General features: G+C 42.1%; 3 protein-coding genes across 4 annotated transcripts in view; 1 reads left to right on the plus strand and 2 right to left on the minus strand.

Annotated features, from left to right (window-relative positions):
* PEX1 (peroxisomal biogenesis factor 1) overlaps window positions 1-2,774 on the minus strand; it is a 26,432-nt gene extending 23,658 nt beyond the window's left edge. The window contains exons 1-2 of the mRNA XM_060248490.1: window positions 2,496-2,774; window positions 460-603 (exon numbers count right to left, since the gene is read on the minus strand). Coding sequence (XP_060104473.1) covers window positions 460-603; window positions 2,496-2,609 — 258 coding nt within the window. The 5' untranslated portion in view covers window positions 2,610-2,774. The remainder of the gene's footprint in view (window positions 1-459; window positions 604-2,495) is intronic.
* RBM48 (RNA binding motif protein 48) lies at window positions 2,402-13,350 on the plus strand. Its single transcript, XM_060248491.1, has 5 exons — window positions 2,402-3,117; window positions 4,963-5,153; window positions 5,387-5,532; window positions 11,479-12,032; window positions 13,159-13,350. The coding sequence occupies exons 1-5, from the start codon at window positions 2,992-2,994 to the stop codon at window positions 13,249-13,251; spliced, it is 1,110 nt and encodes a 369-aa protein (XP_060104474.1). The 5' UTR covers window positions 2,402-2,991; the 3' UTR covers window positions 13,252-13,350.
* CLXN (calaxin) lies at window positions 12,712-22,348 on the minus strand. 2 transcript variants are annotated; one of them, XM_060248492.1, is made up of 6 exons: window positions 21,999-22,348; window positions 20,780-20,935; window positions 18,233-18,337; window positions 15,054-15,205; window positions 14,487-14,591; window positions 12,712-13,636 (listed from the first exon to the last, which is right to left on the minus strand). In XM_060248492.1, the coding sequence occupies exons 1-6, from the start codon at window positions 22,054-22,056 to the stop codon at window positions 13,586-13,588; spliced, it is 627 nt and encodes a 208-aa protein (XP_060104475.1). In that variant the 5' UTR covers window positions 22,057-22,348; the 3' UTR covers window positions 12,712-13,585. The 2 variants fall into 2 exon arrangements, with proteins under 2 accessions (XP_060104475.1, XP_060104476.1); XM_060248493.1 differs by lacking the exon at window positions 18,233-18,337 and having other exon boundaries at window positions 13,256-13,636; window positions 21,999-22,136.

Consider the following 22,348-nt stretch of genomic DNA (forward strand, 5'->3'; position numbering starts at 1 on the left):
AAGCAGTCAGGTGCAGGATATGGTCAAAGACCAAATGGCTAAAAACAAACCTGGTGTGTACACATTTGCTTGCGCGTGCATTAATCAGTTCCATGAATCACAGACTATCACCTTGATAAAGCAGGGATGACCCATGCACTGAAACAGATTTCAACATAACCATCCTGTTTAGGATTAGGTTTTAAATGCAAAAGAACATGCCACAAAAGGACAAAAGAAGCGGCATTCAGTATTTATGATGGTCTACATTCCTTCCAAACAGATGGTCAGTGCAGTCACTTCTGATTACCCATCACAGATGTTCAGTACTGTCTATACTGAGAGCACTGACCACCTGTTAGTCATTGAGATATCTGCACATGGTTGCACAACCCACAATTCAGGAAAAACATGAAGCCCTTAAGAATAATTTAACCAACACATTTGCCTGGTAAACAAATAAAAATCCATATTCCAAACCTGTTGGCCATCTGTGATGCCAAGCTTCTCTCCTAGTTGTCTGTTTATTTCAACAGTGTTTTCAGCATGCTGACCACAATGTCTGATTTCTATCCAGCCTAAGAAAACAGGCTGATGTCCCCAGGAAGCTTTCACAGCTTGACCCTATTAAACAAACAAACAAAGGTATCATATATCATATCCATATGTATCATCCACAAGATTTTTTTTCCTGGCCAGCCATATGTGAAAAACACACAGGGCTAATCAATCTTATAGGTGTGCTCAGCAGAGAGGGAAGATTTCTGGAAATGTTGAGGTGGGAGGAACAATTTGTGCGTAGGGGCTTGAAATTTGGGGGGAAATTGAAATATATATAGCACTTACCTTTTTATCAAGCCTAGACTTATTTTACTACCTTAACATAAAATGTATCATTTGTAACTCAACTGGTATATAAAATTGCACTCTTAGTAAAGTATTTTTGAGATTTAAAAATATAAGTTACTTAGTTTTCAACAAGAAATGTTACACGATACTTGAGAGAGACAGAAGAAGCTAGATCAACCTTTGCATACTTATCTAAGGGCCAAAGTACACAATACTTTTTAAACAAGAGAACAATCTAAGGCAATAGTGAGCCTCATAAAGTCAGGCCTGTGCTCCACATGACATGCATGAATACTAAAACCAGCTAAAATTGATGTATATAAACAGGGCTTTTTGTGTAGAAAAAGCCCAGCAGGAATTCATTTGCATATTATGCCACACCAAGCAAGCCAGAACTGCATTCCTTCTCAAAAAAAGCCCTGCATGTAAGACTGTGTAAAGTGTTCCATAAACACTGAAAGCTTCAAAACCATGGTCTAGATTTCCCTGGGAAATAGTTATTGTGAAAGTAAATAACATTAAGTCAACACTTCGCCTTTTACAATCAATCCAGCCTTAACCTCAGCTATTTATTTACTCCATTTATACTCAATTTTTCTCCCCAATGGGGACTCAAAGTGTCTTGCAACATTTTTCTCTCATTACAACGACCTGTGAGGTAGGTTAGGCTGACAGTGTAACTGGCTCAATGTCATCTGGCAAATTTCCATGGCAGAGTGAAAATCTGAACCTAGGTCTTCTAGATACGAGTCCATCACTCTAACCACTACATCATACTGGCTCTCAAACAGAGTATGTATATTTTATTTCAGGAAAAATTGCAGAACAGAAGCAAAAATTGTATCACATGAAGGTGGTGTGTTTTTTTTGCCTCGAAGTTGGACATAATTCCACTAACACGATTTCCCAAGAATCCCTAAATAAATGTATTTGCCAAGATGGTGTGGAAGATATTGGTATCCTCCCCTTAAAAAAAAAATCAACTGGAAAGAGAAAGAAAGGAGAATATCATCTCTGATTCAAGGGTCTTCCACTGTCACTAGCTCTCATAATGAAGAATTTTTCTGCCACGGACGCTTCTCACTCCCACTGCTGCAGTGAATGTAGGAACCAAACTCAAAGACTTTTCACTTTCTGCACAGGTCATACAAAGCACACTGGCTCTTTAGTACCTGAAACAGAAAGGCTGTATTCTAAACCCAGTAACTTCAATGGGCTTCACAGGATGTAACCAGGGCTTGAATTAAGCAGGAGCACAGCTCCTGAACCTCCAGGCAGGGTCTGCATGCAGTGCGGAGTTCTGTCCCCGCTGCACACAGATCCAGGGGCATATGCAAATGAGATATGCTACTGAGCTCCTGCACCTTCTTCTACAAAACTACCCCCTGGATGTAACTATACTTAGGACTGCACTGTGAATCAAGCTTCCTTGAATGGAAGCCCTCGTTGTTATAGTAACAACGTTAATATTGGGATGGGGGTAAGATGCTGTCATGAGTTTGGTTCCTACATTCACTGTCGCTAAGGCACTCTGTGGAAGAACAGCACAAAGGAGCGTCGGTGAAAGACCGTCATCTACACTAAGGCTTGAGGAGAGGCTACGATTCCTCAACAGACTGCCCGTTTCTCTGCCAAGGCCCCGGATGATGACACCCCCGCTCCTCTACCTGCTGCAGACGGAGACGGGACGCTAGCGCAGGCGGCAGGTGTAGGAAGCAGTCCCGGGAGCCGCTCAAGGAGACGCTCACTGCAGCTACTCCAGGGCCTCCCACCCCCCACATGGTGGCCGCGGCAGTCTAGGACCATCCAGCGCCCCCGCAACTCGACGCCAGCGCCTCAACCGACCACCTCTTCGCCAGCGGGAACGGTGGGAGTAGGAAAGTCCATCCTCCGGCTACTCCTCGCATTGTCTCTCGCGTCATCGGCCCACCGCGGGCCAATCAGGCAACGCGCCCTTCCTGTTTTCCTTTTCTACCATTGGCTGAAGGGAATCGGCTCTGTGTTGCTTCCCGGCCCGCTTCAGCTTTCGCATCATCGCAGAGCCGCACCACTGAAAGAGCGGCGCTAACTTCCAGCGCGATCTGATTGGCTAACTAGGGACAGCGAGGGGGGTATGCGCGAGGAAGTTGTAAGGGCGGTACGTGGTTGCGCGTGACGAGAAAGATGGCGGCGGCTACTGGGGAGAGCGAAGGGGGTGAAGTCGGCGGAGTCTATCAACACCATGCGCAGCGAGCGGTCTGTGCTTCGCGGGCTAAGTATCGTGAGGGCCGGAGACCTCGCGCTGTGAAGGTAAAGGGGAGGGAGGAGAAGAATTCTGTGTATGCTCCTTCCCTTGTCTTTGGACCTAACGGTGTTGTTCTTTGAGAGCGAAGCCAAACAGGAGTCGTGCAGCGCTTTAAAAGTTAACAGGAGAAGCTTTTTTGTGACTGGGTTCCAGCGAGCCAGACGGGGAATATATTTAAGTATGAGGGTTTGTGGCTTAATAATAGAACGCAACACGCCTTGTACTGAAGCCCGTCCTAGGATTCTAGTGCCGTCCTAGGAGAGAAGCTTTGCGTTTCTAAGTTCATTGACTTCAGTGGATTTAGAGAGGATGTGACTCTATTTACTATTGCATGGTTATTCTTTGGTACCTCCCTTAGAAAGATCAAGGGTAAGGAAGTGTTGTGAAAGCCTGTACTCTGCTCGATAATGTGGAAGTTGCTGACAGTCAGGATAAGGAGTAAAACCAGGGAGAGAAATGCAGGGAATATGCATGGCTTAATGCAAATCTTCTAGCTGTTTAGCTTCAGAATATGAACATATGAACATATGAAGCTGCCTTATACTGAATCAGACCCTTGGTCCATCAAAGTCAGTATTGTCTTCTCAGACTGGCAGCGGCTCTCCAGGGTCTCCGGCTGAGGTTTTCACACCAATTTGCCTGGACCCTTTTTTGGAGATGCCAGGGATTGAACCTGGGACCTTCTGCTTCTCAAGCAGATGCTCTGCCACTGAGCCACTGTCCCTCCCCTGAATTTACATTCAGTTCTTTGTTTATCTTGAAATATGGTTTAAATCCTGCTAGGCTATAAAATTTAATTTATTTACTTAGAGTATGGCCTGAAATATGAAAAATGAGAACGCCATCTTTATTTTCCTGTAGTCAGCCAGCTTTTACACGCCTGAATCTAAGAAAATTCACACAGGAATGAGGCCTTTCATAAATCCCAGCACTACTGGCCAAGTTGTTTTGAGACCAAAACATAACTAACAGTCTCAGTTAACTAGGTCCTTGTGTCAATCCCAGATTTGCTGCCAACTTTGCTTCCTGGTAAGGTAACTTCTACAATATCTTCCGGGAATTTAGGACTGGAAAAGAGGCCAGTATGAATCACATTGACCAGCTCGGGATTACTGAACTAGAGGAAGTGACTATGGTTGCAGTACGTGACCACATGTGGCTCCCAAGATGCTAAGTGAATACAATTGTCTAGTTCAGTAGTGGAATTTTAAAGCCTTACATGGCCTGGGGCCAACATACCTGCAGGACCATCTCTTCCTGTATATGCCCTGGAGGTCGCTTTGTTCGGCCTCCCAAGATAGGTTGACCATCCCCAGCCCAAGAGATGCCTATCTTGCCTCTACCAGGGCCAGATCATTTTCGGTCCTGGCCCCAACCTGGTGGAATCAGCTTCCTATGGAAATCTGATGGCCCTACCTGGATTGTTCCACCAGTTTTTCGGGTGAGGCAGCGGGCATCTATCCATTAGAACGGTTGGCCTCCCCTGCTGTACTATCCTACTATGCTGATTTACTGTACTGCTCGGACTATCCTGTTGTACTGAATGTTGTAATTTGTTTTTATCATGATATTGTGATTTTATTTATGATGTACTCTCTACTCAGCCCCTATGGGGGAATGAGTGGAATAATAATAATAATTTGGACACGACACTTATACCTTAAGATCTAAATGATTAAGTTACGTTAGCAACATTTTTATGAGTTATTTAACACTGAAGTTGCTTGTACTATGTCTCTATAAACTGGTTCCAAGTGGTATAACAATGTATGAGAATCCTTTAACAACCAAGTATTTGGAATTTTAACTGAGACTGATAACAATGTTACAAAATAAGCATTTTTTTCCAGGTATATACTATCAACTTAGAGTCTCGATACTTGTTGATACAAGGTGTTCCAGCCTTGGGTGTAATGAAGGAATTAGTTGAGCTGTTTGCATTATATGGCACCATTGAAGAATATAATCCATTAGATGATTACCCAGCAGAAGAATTTACAGAAGTTTATCTAATCAAGTTTCAAAAGATACAGAGTGCAAGGTATTTATCATTTGTCACTTATGGTGACTTACTTGCATTTTCACCAATATTAATGGTTTAATATTAAACTTTTAAAATTAAAATACTAGTTACTTATTGTACATAAAGTGATTGTCTTAATGTCATAACTGAAGAAGCTGTGAATTAAAAGAAACTGTAGAGAACATTTAATGAGATGTCTACAGCAAATTTGGGTACTGTTTTTATAAATTTGGATATTGCTTCTTTTCTAGGATAGCCAAGAGAAAATTGGATGAGCGGAGTTTCTTTGGTAGTTTATTGCATGTGTGTTATGCCCCAGAATTTGAGACTGTACAGGAGACCAGAGAAAAACTACAAGACCGACGGAAGTATATAGCAAAAGTAACTAATTGCACAGGTTAGTGACCATATATGTATTTTTAAAATTGAAGTTCACTGTCAGTGGCTGATTTATTATTATTTAGTTCCCTTCCACATTATGTACTGCAATCTGATGAGCTACAAAGATAGAGTCAAAAACCATAACCAGTGCCAAAGTTTTGTTAAATGGCTAAAATTTGTTTTTGTAAGAAGAAAATATGTAAAAACAAACCCCATTGCTATCAGTTTCCCCCTTCTTCTGGTTTTGGCCTTGTTTTCTTTATTTGCCTACTCCAGGTGTCCATCACTATCATATTTTTGTGTGGCACCTTTGGTTTCCATAGTAACCAAAATACTGCTAGTGGTTTTGTGTGTGATGTTTTTGTATGGTCAGGTGCTATTCCTACTATATTGAGATTTGTTTAAATACCCCATTATTTTTATTGCTTTTTTAACCATACTGAAGCTTCCACAAGCTTACAGAACCCTAAGTTGTAGCAGTGGCTAAACCTATTGTGTGGGCCACTCCTATGAGGCAGTCAACCATGATGGATATCTAAAGATTAAACCAAACCAGGAAGGCAGCAAATGGCCTGCAGATAGAATAGTGGTTTCCTTATCTTCGGGGGACTCTCCAGTGAATAAATGGTAAGGAAATGATCATCCTTTCTGTCCTCCAGATCTCAGCAGTCCAGTTCAGCAGACTTCAGCCATGGGCTGGAAACCTCAGTGGTCGCAGTGCTCTATCTGCTGATTTATGAGCATCTGTAGAACCACTTTTTTGTGTGTGCACTCTTTTGGAAGCCCTTGCTATTACTGAACTTAAACAACAAGAACACCTTGCCTCCTGCCTTTCTGTTCATGGATGCTGAGGGGAGCCAGCGGTACAGTTAAGCAAGGTCACTCAGTAGTGGAGATTCCTCCGTGACTCTGACCCTGGCTTGTTGTTGTCACTTTCTGACTTGTGATCTGCTGCCGCCATTCTTAGCCATTACACCAGAGAAGTAATAACCTTGCACATGACTCTGATGTCACATGACTTCATATCACTTTTTTGCAGTGGGCTCTATGATCATCATAGAATCATAGAGTTGGAAGAGGCCGTACCAGCCATCTAGTCCAGTCAGTATCTTCTTACCCTTAATTGAAACCCATTATGAGTCCTCTCTTCTACCAACAGGAATAGCTCCATGCCCTCCTCTAGGTGACAGCCCTTCAAATACTTAAGAGAGCAATCATATGCTGAATATTCCTAAGTCCCTCAGCCTTTCCTCATAGGGCTTGGTTTCCAGGCCCCTGATCATCCTTGTCGTACTCCTCTGCATCCCCTCCATTCTGTCCACGTCCTTCTTGAAGTGAAGATTAATTGGTCTTTAGGCTGAAAATGTTAAATATTGGTCTAGCTATATAGGATAACAGACTTGGCTGCACAATTTTGAAGTCTGTTTTTTCTTCACCTCATTCTGAACCCGGAAGTTATCATATGGGTGTTTTTTTATATCACCCTCCCAGTGCTGTATGGGAAAGTTCAGGGAAGTGGTTTGGGGAATAAGCACTTCATGGCACATATTCCTCTAGCTCTGACTTCATCCTTTAATTTTAGATAATTAAAGCAAAGCAAAGCAAAGCAAAGCAAAGCAAATTTTATTTTTATATCCCGCCCTCCCCCACCAGAAGGCGGGCTCAGGGCGGCTCACAGACATGACAAGCATGATTCGGTTAAAATAGACAGCAATGGTTTAAATAATACAATTACATGAATTAATAAAGTTTAAAAATATAAAAATAAGAGAATAGGAGATTAAAAGATATAAAAATATAAAGTAGGTAGAAATAGGTGCTATATTTCTGTCGGTCATAGTTTACATATTGTCATACATCAGTTCCAATTTCAACATAAAGTGGCTAAAATTACGATAGTTAGTCAGTTTGGTCAGGTCCTGTTCCAAATGAGAGCTGAAAAAGATGGGTTTTGCAAGCCCTGCGGAACTGATTCAGATCCCGCAGGGCTCGCACCATCTCTGGGAGTTGGTTCCACCAACGAGGGGCCATTAGTGAAAAGGCTTGCTCCCGGGTTATCTTAAGTCTGGCCTCTTTTGGCCCAGGGATTTGTAGAAGGTTTTGGGAGCTGGATCTTAGTGCTCTCTGGGGAATATATGGGGAGAGGCGGTCCCGTAGGTAGGCAGGTCCTCGGCCATATAGGGCTTTAAAGGTGATAACCAGCACCTTATAGCGAACACGGTAGACAACCGGCAGCCAATGCAGATCCCGCAGCACAGGCTGCACGTGTTCCCATCTAGGTAGTCCCGCTAGCAGCCTGGCCGCCGCATTCTGCACTACCTGGAGTCTCCGCGTTCGACACAAGGGCAGCCCCATGTAGAGGGCATTGCAGTAGTCTAATCTTGAGGTGACCGTTGCGTGGATCACAGTTGCTAGGTCGTCGCGTTCCAAGAAGGGAGCCAACTGCCTCGCCCTTTTAAGATGAAAGAAGGCGGATCTTGCGGTGGCGGCTATCTGGGCCTCCATTGATAGCGAGGATTCCAGTAGCACCCCCAAGCTCTTGACCCTGCGCACTGGTATCAGTGGCGCACCGTCAAAAGCCGGCAGAATGATCTCCCCTTCCGGTCCGTCCCGGCCCACGCAAAGGACCTCAGTCTTCGTTGGATTCAGCTTCAGCCCACTCAGCCTGAGCCAGTCAGCCACGGCCTGTAACGCCCGGTCCAAATTTATAGGGACATCGCCAGTCCGGCCTTCCATCAATAGATAGAGCTGGGTGTCATCAGCGTACTGATGACAACCGAGCCCATACCTCCGCGCAATCTGGGCAAGGGGGCGCATAAAGATGTTAAACAATATCGGGGAGAGAACTGCTCCCTGAGGCACCCCACAGTGCAGAGGGTGTCTCTGAGACAGCTTCCCTCTAACTGCCACCCTTTGTCCCCGATTTTCGAGGAAGGAGGAGAGCCACTGTAAGGCTAGCCCCCGAATTCCTGCGTCGGCGAGGCGGCAGGCCAGCAGCCGGTGGTCGACGATGTCGAACGCCGCCGACAGGTCGAGCAGCAGCAATACTGCCGAGCCACCCCGATCCAGTTGCCGCCGGAGGTCATCTATGAGGGCGACCAAGACTGTTTCCGTCCCATGGCCCGGGCGAAAGCCGGACTGGCATGGGTCCAAGGTGGAAGCGTCCTCCAGAAAGCTCTGCAGCTGCAACGCCACAGCCCTCTCAATAATTTTGCCCAGAAAGGGCAAATTTGAGACCGGCCGATAATGTGCCAATACGGACGGGTCTGATGTAACTTTTTTCAAAAGAGGGCGGACCACTGCCTCTTTCAGGGATGTTGGGAAAACACCCTCCGAAAGGGATCGATTTATGATGTCCCGTATAGGACATTTCAATTCCTCCTGGCAGGCCTTAATTAACCAGGAGGGGCAAGGGTCCAGGTCACAAGTTGTGGGTCGTGCAGTGCCAAGAATTCTGTCGACTTCCTCCAAGCTGAGTGGGTCGAAGCAGTCCAAGGTTAAATCTGAAGACACGCATTGGGCCTCAAGTTCACTTACTGCATCTAAGTTGGCGGGGCAGTCGTGGCGGAGCGATTGGACCTTCTCTGCAAAAAATTTCGCAAAAGCCTCACAGCCTATCTCCAATTCCTTAGCTTTTGGATTGCCCTGTGGCAATGAAGTAAGATTCCGAATTATTCTAAATAATTGGGCTGGGCGCGAATTTGCAGATGCAATCTTGGTCGCGAAGTATGTTTTCTTTGCGGCCTTCATTGCCATCTCATAGGATTTCATAAACTTCCTATAAGATGTTCTAGTCGCTTCGTCGCGAGTACGTCGCCATTGCCTCTCTAGCCGTCTAAGGCCTTGTTTCAGCCGGCGCAATTCCGGGGTATACCACGGAGCCGGCCTAATCCGAGGTCGCAGAGGGCGTCGAGGTGCAATCCCCTCGATGGCCCTAGCGAGCCGGTTATTCCAGGACTCAACCAGGTCATCGAGAGGAATGCCAGAGGGCCAGGGATCCCGCAGAGCCATTTGGAACCGTTCCGGGTCCATCTGGCTCCGCGGGCGAGCCATAATAGGCTCCTCGCCTAAACAGGTTTGGGGAGGCATATCTACATGGGCCTTGAGGGCAAAGTGATCCGACCATGGCACCGCCGTGGCGGTTATATCGCTCACTACAACCCCGGCCGCAAAGACCAAGTCCAACATGTGACCAGCCTGGTGAGTGGGGGTCATAACAAGTTGAGAGAGTCCCAGTGTCGCCATGGAGGACACTAGGTCCGTCGCCTGACTGGAGGACGGGTCATCAGCATGGACGTTGAAGTCACCCAGGATTATCAACCTTGGGTGCTCCAGCGCCCAGCCCGTCGCCGCCTCCAGTAGGGACGGTAAGGCGCTGGCCGGTGCGTTAGGCGTACGGTACACCAGCCAGACCGCCAACCCCTCTCCAGCCTCCCACGCCAGGCCGGCACATTCGATACCCTCAATCTTTGGGGCCGGGAGTGCCCTGAAGGAGTAAGCCTCCCGTATAAATAATGCCACCCCTCCCCCCCGCCCACTAGTCCGTGATTGATGTAGGACTGAGTAACCCGGGGGAGTTGTTTGCGAGAGGGCTACAGTATCATCCTCTCGGGTCCAGGTCTCAGTCACGCAAGCCAGATCCATGTTTTGTTCGAGAAGAAACTCTCGAAGAGTTGAGGTCTTATTGTTGATGGACCTGGCGTTGCACAACACCAATGACGGAGGTGGGTTATTCCATCTAGCCCTACTACCTGTCACCCTTGGGATGGGACGCAGATTGGAAGAAGGCCGAGCACTGTCTTGTCTCTGTCCTCTTCCCTTATAATATCTGCTCCCACCGCTATATCTCCCCCTCCCCAGGAGCACTGGAATCCCTGAGCCTGCCATCTCTCGTTTGGTGGCAGCTGCTATGGTCACCACTATCAGGCTGGAGTCAAAGATGTTTCTGTTTCTTCGTCCCACTAGGTCCTAATATTCCAATTGACCCAAAAATTCAAAGATCTACCTCCCCCAATTTCTTATATATATTTGGTAAATTAACTCCTATAGCAAATTAATTTAGTCCCTCTTGATTAAGCATTTGGGTCCTGCTTTTCTTTTCACTGAATTTTTTTTTATTGTATTAAATTCTATGGTGAACTTTAATACTAATTATTACCCACCTTTTCCATCTGCTATAACATTCATCCACATTTCACCATAGAAAACATTCTTCAATTAATCCGCATACAGTTGATACACCTATACTAACCAAGACTCATTTTCTATTCTGAATCTTATTATCTTTTATCACCCATTAATTACCATTCAGTTCCCCTATTTTATTTTATCCTAATCACCTTAACAATATCAACCTAATTACCTTCATATCTTTCTAGATTAAACTTTCTTCCACTAACTATCTGTTATCACATTTTTTCCCTTTCTGTTTGCCTTCCAAGAAGTCAGCTTCACCTAGATAAAAAAGAAAACCAAATGGCTGCCTCTCATTCTGGAGCCAAGAGAACTCGGCAGGGTGGGAAAAGGACCCTCCTTCCTATTAGAGAGGCTGTTGTAGGGAGGCTCTCCCCTCTCTCCTCCTAACGGCCAGTGTTACAACCCAAACTTATTATGTATATTTCCAGCTATTTTATTTTGCATTTCTAAATATTAAAACTCAAAAACATTGCTAATAATAATGGATCTTGCATTTAAAAAGCCTTGGGGATGGTATACATGATTGAATAGGATCAGAGGGCATACTTTTCCTCTGATCCAAATTAATGGATTGGCCTCCGCTAGATATCTTCTAGTTTCAAAGTGGTCAAAGAGTTTCAAAGTAAAAACATAAAAACTGGTTTTGGAATACTGCTAGTGCCAGTCTTAAAGATTATTTTAATGTAATTCATCTGTATAGCATAAAATTCTTTTTTGTAAAATATAAATTAGGTACTCTAAATGTTTTTACTACTCTATTTTTAAGATCGGTTACAAGTGAAGAAACAGAATTTGAATACATGTTTTAAAAAGACTTTTCAGCCAGATGCTCCTGGATTTCATACATCTGAAAAAGCTACTAATAACTGGAATCTACCTGCGCATATTCATGATCCTGGGCTGTCACCCTGTTGTAAACACTCACTGAACAATGCAGAGTCTGCTTCAGAAGAGTGTTGTCAAAATACATTGCTAGCACCTCAGTGTGCTACAGAGTGTGCTGAAACATCTGAGTACTATGGACAGAGGACACTAATCCCTCAGCGTGTACAACAAGGAATACAGAGTATACCAGCCCATTGCACCCTGCAGAGAGAACTTGTCTGTGACAGTGGACTCAGTAGGTTTATGCCTCGAACAACTCAGCTACAGGAACGAAAAAGAAGACGAGATGAAGGCAACAAATTTGCCCTCATTGGGAAAGACACTGATAATACAGAAATAATTATTGGTCCAAGGCTACCAGAATCACCTAAAATAGACATGGATGATGAATCATTGAACACCTCAGCAAGCTTAATTCGAAATAAACTTAAGGAGGTATGCTACATGCTAAACTAATTTAGTGTCTTCAAAATATGTGGTGGGTAGTTCTTGAATGATACAAACCTGGTTTTTCATAAGAGATAAAACAGTATTTCCTTGGAGGGAAAATGATGTGGTGCAGATTTCTCTTTTGTAGTCAAGTTTAGCATTGGAAAATACCAGAACTCTCTAAAACTGACCATTAGATTTCTAGTGTAGTATTTATTGCTTAAGCTACGGATTGCTAAACAGTCAGAAATGAGTATTTTGAATTAAGTGCAAACACTTTTTGTGAGTAATTAATAGCAGCCTCTCCTGAAATAGAAAATTTAAATTGTACCTGAAGTCTCAGTATAAACTAGTTTCTGTGTGTGTACTTGCCCCCATTACTCAGTATCCTTCTGATTTCAGTGGATATGAATTTTACAGAAATGTGTTGTGGATTGCAATTTTTATAGCCATCACCCTGTAATATTAAACAGCAGATTCCTTGGTATAAAATGTGTGCAGTGCTATTAACAGTGCTCAGCTGTGTGTATTGCAGAAACTATTTGCTCTTTATAATAGATGCTGTGCATTATATAATTATTTAGAAATCTGCTGTAAGTACAGAAATGTACCCTATGATGTAGCTCTCAGATTATTGCTTTTTAATAAGCATCAGTTAAAGGAGAAACAGAATAAATGAAAAGAATTTGGAAAAGAGAACTTATTTCTATTTTATTTATATGAAAAGTATGGAAGACTTGAAATCCGTTCACTTCTCCTGTCCATATTATTCATTTCCTTTTAGCTAAATCCACCTCAGTGAGCTGCATGGTACCAGGTGCCCATCATCAGTTTCCCCACTTACTTGATGTCACCACCTGAAGCTTGTTGTTGCAAAGCTAGCTAGAAAGCAAACAGAATTTGCAGCTATGCAGTGGCACCATAGTTAAAGAGAAGGGATTGTGATCAGAAGATAAAATGAATGTGTGTAGGGTTTTCTGACAAGTTGTTCAGAGGATGCATTGAGATGAGCTGTCTCCACATGGTCCATCTTTTTCGGTTATTTGATCACTATTAGTTTGAAAGATCTACAGTAATGGTAGAATGAAAGGATCCAACATACTAACTTACGACTTTTCTCTCTTTGAACTAGGTTACACTTCCTGTTAAAGTTCCAGAACTGTCTGGGGAGATGTTACTGAGTAGTCCAACAAAGCCAACTGTGAAACAAAGGCGACGAATATAAATACTACTGATAACATCTTCTATGTATTTAAAAGATACTGTTTTGACAGTTCACAAAGCAATGTAGTTTTACAATATTAAAATGCTTTTTGTACCTTTATTTGCCTATTCATTATGCTGTATTTTGTTTCAAATTTTTGTTATCCCATTATTCTTGAAGTGTTTACAAATGCCTTACTTCATTGGAGAACAGGAACATCTAAACATTTCTCATTATCTTTTACTTTTCATAAAGAAGTTTCGTAACACCAAGTGATTTCAAATGTTGGTAGGCCACAGATGACTTGACTTAAAAATGATAGTCCATAATAATTTACATAGTGAATTTTGCAGAGCTACAAATCAGAAGGTTCTTGAAATGCCTGTGCTTCAAATGCCATCCCACACTGTAAAAGAAAACATTAGGTTTGAAAGACATATCTGATGTGTAATGAAAGAATTTTAGTTTTCTACATTGTTTAACTTTGAAGTCTGAAGAATATACACTATCTCAATCTTTCCCTTTTTGTACCCCTCCTTATTTTGAATGAGATCGAAGAAGCTACTTCAGTCTATAGGGACTTCCAGTTGGACTTAAGCAGTAGGTCATCTCCCCCACCCTTTACATCACAGCCTGGTGTGAGATTTTCGTCATTTCCCAAACGTATTAGCCATATGATACTTGAAGAGAGAGCATCTGTATGTTCCCCTTCGGTATGCAGACCTAGTTGTACTCTTCTATGTTATTTTTATATCTTCTGTTGTATTTTGATGTATAGTTCTCTGCTATTTCATTACTAAATGTCATGATTTCTATGGAATCTGAATAGGTTAGGTTTATTCGATTTATATCCCGCCCTCCCCACCAAAGCAGGCTCAGGGCAGCTCACAATTCATAGTGAAACAATAAAATATTTAATGTCACAAATGGACATTAAATGGAGAGGCTGCAGTATTTTTAAATGAGCAGGCTTGATGCCATTGATATATATATATAGATTTATTTAGGCTGAAAAAAGCCATCTTAGCCAATTGAAAGTGGACTATTATTTCAGTGCAGTATAGTTAATAGTGTGATTGGAAATGCCATGAGTAATACATCCTAAAATATTCTGCAAGCAGTGAAATCTTACGTAAGTAAAATCCCATTTAATACAATGAGGCTTACATCTGAGTAAGCATGCATAGGATTGTACTTCATTGCCATATTGTAATAGAGCTGCTATTTCCTGGCTGTAACACAGATTACATATATACCTTCATATCAGGCAAACATGGCCCAAATGCTTCTAAAAGGAGATTTTCATCTCTTACAGCTTTTTCAAAATCCACGTAAGACAGTTTGCCATCGTGGTCATAATCCTACAAAAGGAGAGTAGGCATTCTTAGGCATTTCAGTTGCTACCATAGTGTGCTAGCATGACTGAATAACCAAGTATTTGTTGAGCTAGCTTCCATACTAGCTGTGGAATCCTAGTCTCCCCATTAAGATGCTGCATCTCCACAAGCAAAAGCCTAAAATGGTTCACATAAAACATTACATTCCTGGGCTTAGCTGCTGTGTAGCCCTCATTACAACTTTCTTTACACTTTTAAGCATCTTTTTGATCTGTCATTCTAATGATGCTGTTGCCAATTAGTACAATGAACAGAGGTTATATTTTTAGTTATTCTTGGAGTGACAGAGCTTGATCTTCCTATATATAAAAACTAATCTGTAGATTGTATAATTATAGACAAATCTTCCAATTTAAAATTAAGATTAGATATGAATCAGGAATAGCTATACATCTGAGAAATTTGCCTTGAAATTATGTTGCTTACCATTTTCTTCAAAGTTATTTCTACTAAATCTTTAATTCCTTCATCGGGATCTTCTTCTGATGGTTGTTTCAGAAGGCTGTTCTTCAGCATATGGAACATTTCCTCCCGTGAAATGTATCCATCCCCATTCAGGTCATAGACTTCAAAACAATCTTTTGGAAAGCATAACATATTTAATGTAAAGCATCCATACGAAAAAACACTTTTCAGATAATCAAGTACTACATAGATGTATACCATATGGTAATATATCCATGGACATTTTGTGGGGCTTTTTCTTAAGTTACTGTATACCAGGGTGGTCAAACTGTGGCTCTTTCACACACATTGTGTAGATCTTGAAGCCCCCACCACCCTGTCGGCTGCCTTGGAGAAGGCATTTCTCCATTTAAATTACTTCTCCAAGCCAGCAGCCGCCTTGGAGAATGCATTTAAAGTTGCTTTCTTTCTCTCCTTCCCTCCTCCCTCCCCCATCTATTTGCCTTTCTGCCTCCCTCCCTTCCTATCTAGTGGCACTTAAACATCAGACATTCATGTCTTGCAGCTCTCAAACATCTCACGTTATGTGGTTCTTACATTAAGCAAGTTTGGCCACCCTTGCTGTATACTCATAATTTAATTCTGTGTGTGTGTGAGAGAGACAGAGACATATTTGAACAATCTGACTGTATTCACATGCACCTTTTCCCCCTAGAGCTAGACTTTTACACTCACAGTGAGAACTCTACTTGGTCTTCATTGTTGTGGAACCAACAGTCTTCTATTTAAAAGGTGTGTCTCCACAAACAGGACCCTAAAACTGTTCATTCAAAATATTACATCCCTGTGCCAAACATTCAAAACTGAAGCTGACTTTCGGGGAATAAATATTTAAGGAAACGGCTTCAAAAGAGATTCAGTTCCTAAATAAGAAAAAGCAATGCATCCTGAATTTGGTCTCTGAAGAAATAAACGACAGATACTTTCTAAAGGAAAGAAACATGAAGGAATATTTACTGATTGCATTGAATTTTCTGATGCTTTATCTAAGGAGCATGTATAATAGCTGATGACACCCAGCTCTGAGTCTGTACCTCTATTCACATCTAGTGATGTGGTAGAGGGCTTGAGCTATTGCTTGACAGCTGAGGTTAAATGGATGAGTGGGGCTTGACAAATCCCAGGTGACAGCTTGCCTAGAAATGTCATCCATCGCACCAAAGCAATGTATCATTTTGAATGAAGATGTTTTATGACATAAAAATAAATTTGCATGAAGTTCTTGTTGCAGCTTGCTAACTTAATGTTATCCATTAAATGATGGAGGGTGAATTCATTTCTTAATCAGTTGTCTCCTATATTGGCTCCAATATTCAATTAACTGAAGCTTTTTGAAAGCATTAATGGAGCTACAAGAAATTGGGGAGAAGGTAGGCTAGGGTTAGAGGTTAGCTCTTTATTCTGGTGATGATGACTAAGGTTGTTTATATAACACAACAATATTGTCATAAATTTAATAACATTATGACAAACTGAAGTGTTTTAAGATTAGGCTTCTGCTATATAAATAATTAGAAGATATGGTCATTAAATTACAAAATCCCAAAGGATGAAAAATGACTCTAGTACCTAGAGCCAAAGAAGATTTGTCAAGGCCTGCCTAAGAGTAAATAAACTGAAACTGAACCCTGGCTAGACAAAGTTAGTGCTGGCTGAGAAGGCTGAGGTCTTGAAGGACACGGTGTTCCCCTGTTGATGGGAGTCCAGCTGATCCTTGCTGTCTCCGTTGAGAGCCTAGGGGTTATACTGGATCCAGTATTACTGCTGCAGAAGCAAACTACGTAATTTCTTAGCCTGGAATATGCCCTCCTTCCTTGACTTGGCCTACTGGCTACATGGATCTACGCCATGGTAACATTGATACTTGATTACTGTAATGCACTCTACATGGGTCTGCCCTTTAAGTCTACTCAAAGACTCCAGTTGGTACACAATGATGTGATTTGGTTATTATCAGCTAACAAGAGTATGCATATTTCATCCATTCTGCAGTCACTTTACTACCCGTCAGTTACTGGATTCAGTTCAAGATACTGGCTATCATGTACAAAACCCTTCATGGCCCTAACCCTTCATATCTGCAGGACTGCTTCTACTATGTCCCCCACAACACTCTTCTGAGCAAGGTGTTCTGAGGGTGCTGCCCCACAAAAGGGTAGGATCAGCAATCAGTGGCCCATGTGATTTCTTCGTTGTGGCCCTTATCTTTTGGAATGACCTGCCTGAAGTGATCAGAAAAACTCCCATGCTTCTGTTACTCTGCAAACTACATAAAGCAGAATTGTTCAGGAGGACATTTCCATAAAGGAAAGAGAGCTATTTAATATTAATGGCCCAGGAAGGTGCTACTATAAAGCAAACAGGACTATAAACTATATATCATACGTAGTTTTCTACTCTCACCAGTTTTATATATTTAAGTAACACTAATTTATGGATTCTTTAACATACTATGTCTAATGTACTGTACCTGATCCTCTCGTCTGAAGAAGTGTGCTTTTAGCACACGAAAGCTTATGTTATGGATAAAACTTTGTTGGTCTTAAAGATGCAACTTGACTCCTGCTTTGTTCAACTGCTTCAGACCAACACGGCTGGCCACTTGGATCTATGTCTAATATACTGTGCTTTCAGATTGCTGTAATCTTACTATAGTTTTATCAGATGTCTCACCCTGTTGATTGCATTGATTTAACATTCTGTAATCCACCTTGACTCTTTGAGAAAGGGTGGCTAATAAATAAATAAAATAGTTTTGGTTCTTAAACCATAGAAGGTACTTCCCAGGCTAACTTTCATATTACAAAACATAATTTCAAACAATTGCTTTTCAGTGCATCAGATCACATATCTAGCTGTGACCCATCAGATGTTACCTATGGAAAAAATGGAAGACACACATTTTATTGGTGTCTGCAACAGATAAAACAAGTAACAAAGGATTTCAGTTGTGTTTTTTTAAACCAATGTAGTCCAGTACTTTTCACAATATCATTGTCTTGATTTAACTATTATTCTTTGTTGTAAATTATATTGTAATATACCAATATGTTTTTAATATATTTTATATTGCATTCAAATAAAATAACTACCCTAGATTTAAGACAAGGATAAAACTGCTTGTGCTACAGGAATCTTACATTTCATTTTTTCTTCCAGTGTCCCACGAAGAAATATTGCTAAGCCTTCTACCCATTCTGTTACACTGACACAACTGTCATTGTCTTTGTCAAAAGCACGGAACACTGCAATTAGAAGGAAGCACCTTTATGTATTAAATTAGCTATAATTTTGTCTCTCAAGTGTTGGTCAGCACCATAAAGTTTCACAACTCTGTGTACATTATACGGAGTCAAAGTAAAAATATGTGAACCTTGAATACCTCAGTGCCCAGTTAAAATCTGGACATGTAGTCACACTAATTTAATTATTGATTTGCTAACTTTTTCACTATATTAACATTCTAATTACAAGCACCTCTAGTTGACATCAGGAACATGTCCAGGAAGAAGAATTTTAAGGCCATTCTCACTAGCCAGGTATACAGAAATTCACTAAGAAAACTCCAAATAATTATTTATACACATATCAGAATCTAAGGGACAGTGCCATTACTGATCACCCATTTTCTCATTAGCAGGGCTTTTTTTGTAGCAGATACTCCTTTGCATATTAAGCTACACCCCCCTGATGTAGCCAATCTTCCAAGAGCTTACAGGGCTCTTAGTACAGGGCCTACTGTAAGCGCCAGGAGGATTGGCTACATCGGGTGTGTGGCCTAATATGCAAAGGAGTTCCAGCTTCAAAAAAAAAAAACTCCTGCTCATGAGACGTGTAATTCTTAAACAGCAGGGTCTCCCTCAGGATACATAGCAAACCATAGCTAAAATGAATACTTTCATAAGCAGTTTGTGATATGGCATGAGGTCCTTCTGTTCAGAAAGTGTCAAAACTCATTCTGGGCATGCATAAAATAGCACTTTGCATCCCAACCATAATACTGAAGCAATTCAACATCACTTTGGGAGAACCTGCTGTTGGTAGTCTCAGATCTTCCCACCATTTGCTCTCTCCCAGCAGCCATTTCTGATCCAAGGGAAGTTGATTGCTAGCACTGCAAGACTAGGGTTACCAATCCCCAGGTGGGAGCAGAGGATCCCCTGGTTTGGAGGTCCTCCCCCCCCCCACTTCAGGGTCATCAGAAACTGATTCTTGAAAGTATTGCAATGATATGCTTTGTGAGAGTGGAAGTTGTTGTGAAAAGTGAATAAGCAATTGCTTAGATCAGGGGTGGCCAATGGTAGCTCTCCAGATGTTTTTTGCCTACAACTCCCATCAGCCCAAGCCAGCATGGTCAATGGCTGGGGCTGATGGGAGTTGTAGGCAAAAAACATCTGGAGAGCTACTGTTGGTCACCACTGGCTTAAATAAAGCTTATAGCTAAACAGGGAAAATAGACCGGTTTTGCCTGTCAGCTTTTTTTCCCTTTTGGGAACTAATCTGTGATCTTGGTAAATTACCGTACCCTTGAGGTTGTGACTTACCACTTAATATATTTTGGACAAAAAAATTTTTGGACAATATCTTTATTTTTTGTAGTTGTTTGCTAAGGACTATTCTATCACAGGAGTCAGTGATATATGGTGCCTACGCTTGTTCTCCAGTTCCGCACCCTGTGTGACTCTTTTCTGGTTGCTCAATCCGCAGGTGGGAGCAGCCCCTCCCCCCACTTCAGGGTCATCAGAAAGTGCGGGGGAGGGAAATGTCTGCTGGGCACTCCATTATTCCCTTTGGAGTCCAATTCCCATAGAGTTGATCAGTAGGTATTTGAGGCTCTGGGGGGCTGCCTTTGAGTTAGAGACACCAAATTTTCAGCATAGTATCCAGTGCCTCTCCTTAAAAGACCCTCCAAGTTTCAAAAAGATTGGACCGGAGGGTCCAATTCTATGAGCCTCCAAAAGAAGGTGCCCCTATCCTTCATTGCCAATTAAGGGAAGGTATTTAAAAGGTATGTGGTCCCTTTAAATGTGATGGCTAGAACTCCCCTTGGAGTTCAATCATGCTTGTCACAACCTTGTTCCTGGTTCCACCCCCAATGTCTCTTGGCTCCACTCCCAAAGTCCCCAGATATTTCTTGAATTGGACCTGGCAACCCTATGCAAGACTTGCATGGATCTACAGTTGCATAAATCAGTGAGGAGAGGGCAAAATAATCATTGCCTCTTCCTTTGACAGTGTGCTTCTTCCACCAGAGGAGCTTTGCAGAGAAGAAGCAATTTTTGCCCTCTTCCCCCTTCATCACTGTAGCTCACCAACCTGCATGGCTAGTAGAATTAATTTACTAATGAGTATTTGTAGGTACATATTTTATTCACTTTATTTATAATCCACCTTTTGCATGGAGATATAAAGCCAATTACACAGTGTACGTCAGTGCAGTCAAATATCACAAGACATGCAATGAACAATGCAATAAGATTACAAAAATTAAAACCAATAAAGTAATACATATATTACGAATAATGATATACACAAAAAAACACTAGGATAATGCAGGCTGGCACATGGCCATCTAGCAGTTTTTTTAATCCCCTGAAGATGATCTGTGTTTTCAAATCTGCTGTGAGAGACTCTTTGTAGTGGACATTTTAAATATTTTTTTTTTTAAAAAATCTTTTTTGCCTTACCTCTGTCCATAATCATGTCATCTGTCATTCCAAATGTGACATGTAGGATATTTCGGAATGAATTACGATCCAAGCCTACAACTGCATGCCTTTCACTAGGCTCCACTCCCAAGTTGTTGAAAAGTTTAATGAGACATTCCACTTCAAATTTATTGACTATAAAATGAGGTCAGGAAAATCATTAAAATGAAACAATGTTATGAAGGACCGCGCTGAACTGTTAATGTGTCTTTTTATTTTAATTAATTACTTTAATACATTTATGCCCCTTCCCTCATGATTCAAGAATAAGCACAGTTTCATGTTACAGGTAAATTGAGAAGGAAAATAATTTAAAACAAGCATTCTTAATATTGACATGGCTTTTAACTGCAAACAGATTTGTTCTTTTCTGCTTTAACCAGGAGAGCTGAAAACTCATTGTCATCTTTATCCTATGGTCAACAGGTCTTTCAGTAATGCAATTATTTATTTTTAACCTGTACACACTTGGTTAACTGTTCATTCATGGTCCAAGATCTAGTCTCTCTATGGCTAGTACACTAGTAAAAGTCACTCCTTCAGTAATGTGTTTATTTCCCCCAGCAAGAAGTGTAACTAGTTTTTCTGCTGAAGGTCCCGGCACCTTGGCCAAGTGTGATTGCACATTATCAGTTTTTCTAACATATTTCCAAACAATACTTTCTGTCTTGGCTTTTAAATCAGTTGACTACTCAAAATGAATGAACATAGTACACAACAGAGAGAGCAGCATGTGACAGGCTTGCGAGTTTGGGATCGAACACTTTACCATGAAAAATGGGATGTTAAATCACAGCCCCGTTTTCATCTGTGAACTGTCAGAAGGCCTGTGTAGAATTTAATAGGGATTTTAATTTCTATAACAGTAATTCTATTCACCCATTTAGTGTGTTAGATTAGGACTGGAAAGACCTGGATTTGAATTCCCACCTGCTTTAATGTGGTTGCGGTGACCTTGGGCCAATCACACAGGCTAACCTTCCTCAGGGGACTGCTGTGAAGAGGGGACTGCTGTAAAATGAGGGGACTGCTGTAAAATGAGGAAAGGAGACCCCTGTACTGGAGCTCCTTGGAAGAAGCGGTGGACGGGAGACTGAGAGGCGCTGGAGGGGTGGGAATAGTGGACGGAGCGCAACTGAAATTAACGGGAACGGAACCAGAGAGGTGAGGAAGAAGGAAAGGCTTGCCTTCTACTCACAGTGCTTAGCACTTTTGCACAAGGAGTCAGTCAACTTCTGCAGCTTTTTCCGGTTCATCCTCTCGGCGTCCTCTGCTGCTGCTTCGCCGCCTCTCCGACCAAGCGGCTGCCGTGGCAACAGAACGCACTCCAGCCAGCCCGTCCGTCAAGACAAGAGGGTTGAAGTACAACTTCAGTGGAGAGAGAAGTGAGGGCTGAAGGGCCCTTCACTCACTGCTGCTCTTCCTCATTCATTTGACACCCCCTTGTCCGCACACGAGACCGCAAACTAGCAGCCCCAGCAGGCCTCTAGTCGCCCACTCGAAGCTGCTCTATGTTGGAAAACGCTGCCTGCTGGGCAGGGGGCGGGG

The sequence above is a fragment of the Heteronotia binoei genome, chromosome 10, assembly GCF_032191835.1.
Source record: "Heteronotia binoei isolate CCM8104 ecotype False Entrance Well chromosome 10, APGP_CSIRO_Hbin_v1, whole genome shotgun sequence".
In the NCBI taxonomy this organism is placed as follows: Eukaryota; Metazoa; Chordata; class Lepidosauria; order Squamata; family Gekkonidae; genus Heteronotia; species Heteronotia binoei.

What these genes read in the sequence shown, in the direction of transcription:
- RBM48 (XM_060248491.1), top strand. Translation starts at nt 2,992, where the DNA reads ATGGCGGCGGCTACTGGGGAGAGCGAAGGGGGTGAAGTCGGCGGAGTC. An exon ending in GGAGACCTCGCGCTGTGAAG is followed by an intron (nt 3,118 to 4,962) that starts GTAAAGGGGAGG and finishes ATTTTTTTCCAG; the next exon opens with GTATATACTATCAACTTAGA. An exon ending in TTCGAAATAAACTTAAGGAG is followed by an intron (nt 12,033 to 13,158) that starts GTATGCTACATG and finishes TCTTTGAACTAG; the next exon opens with GTTACACTTCCTGTTAAAGT.
- CLXN (XM_060248492.1), bottom strand. Translation starts at nt 22,056, where the DNA reads ATGAACCGGAAAAAGCTGCAGAAGTTGACTGACTCCTTGTGCAAAAGT. An exon ending in TGACATGATTATGGACAGAG is followed by an intron (nt 18,338 to 20,779) that starts GTAAGGCAAAAA and finishes TTCTAATTGCAG; the next exon opens with TGTTCCGTGCTTTTGACAAA. An exon ending in CATGTTTGCCTGATATGAAG is followed by an intron (nt 13,637 to 14,486) that starts GTATATATGTAA and finishes TTTCTTTTACAG; the next exon opens with TGTGGGATGGCATTTGAAGC.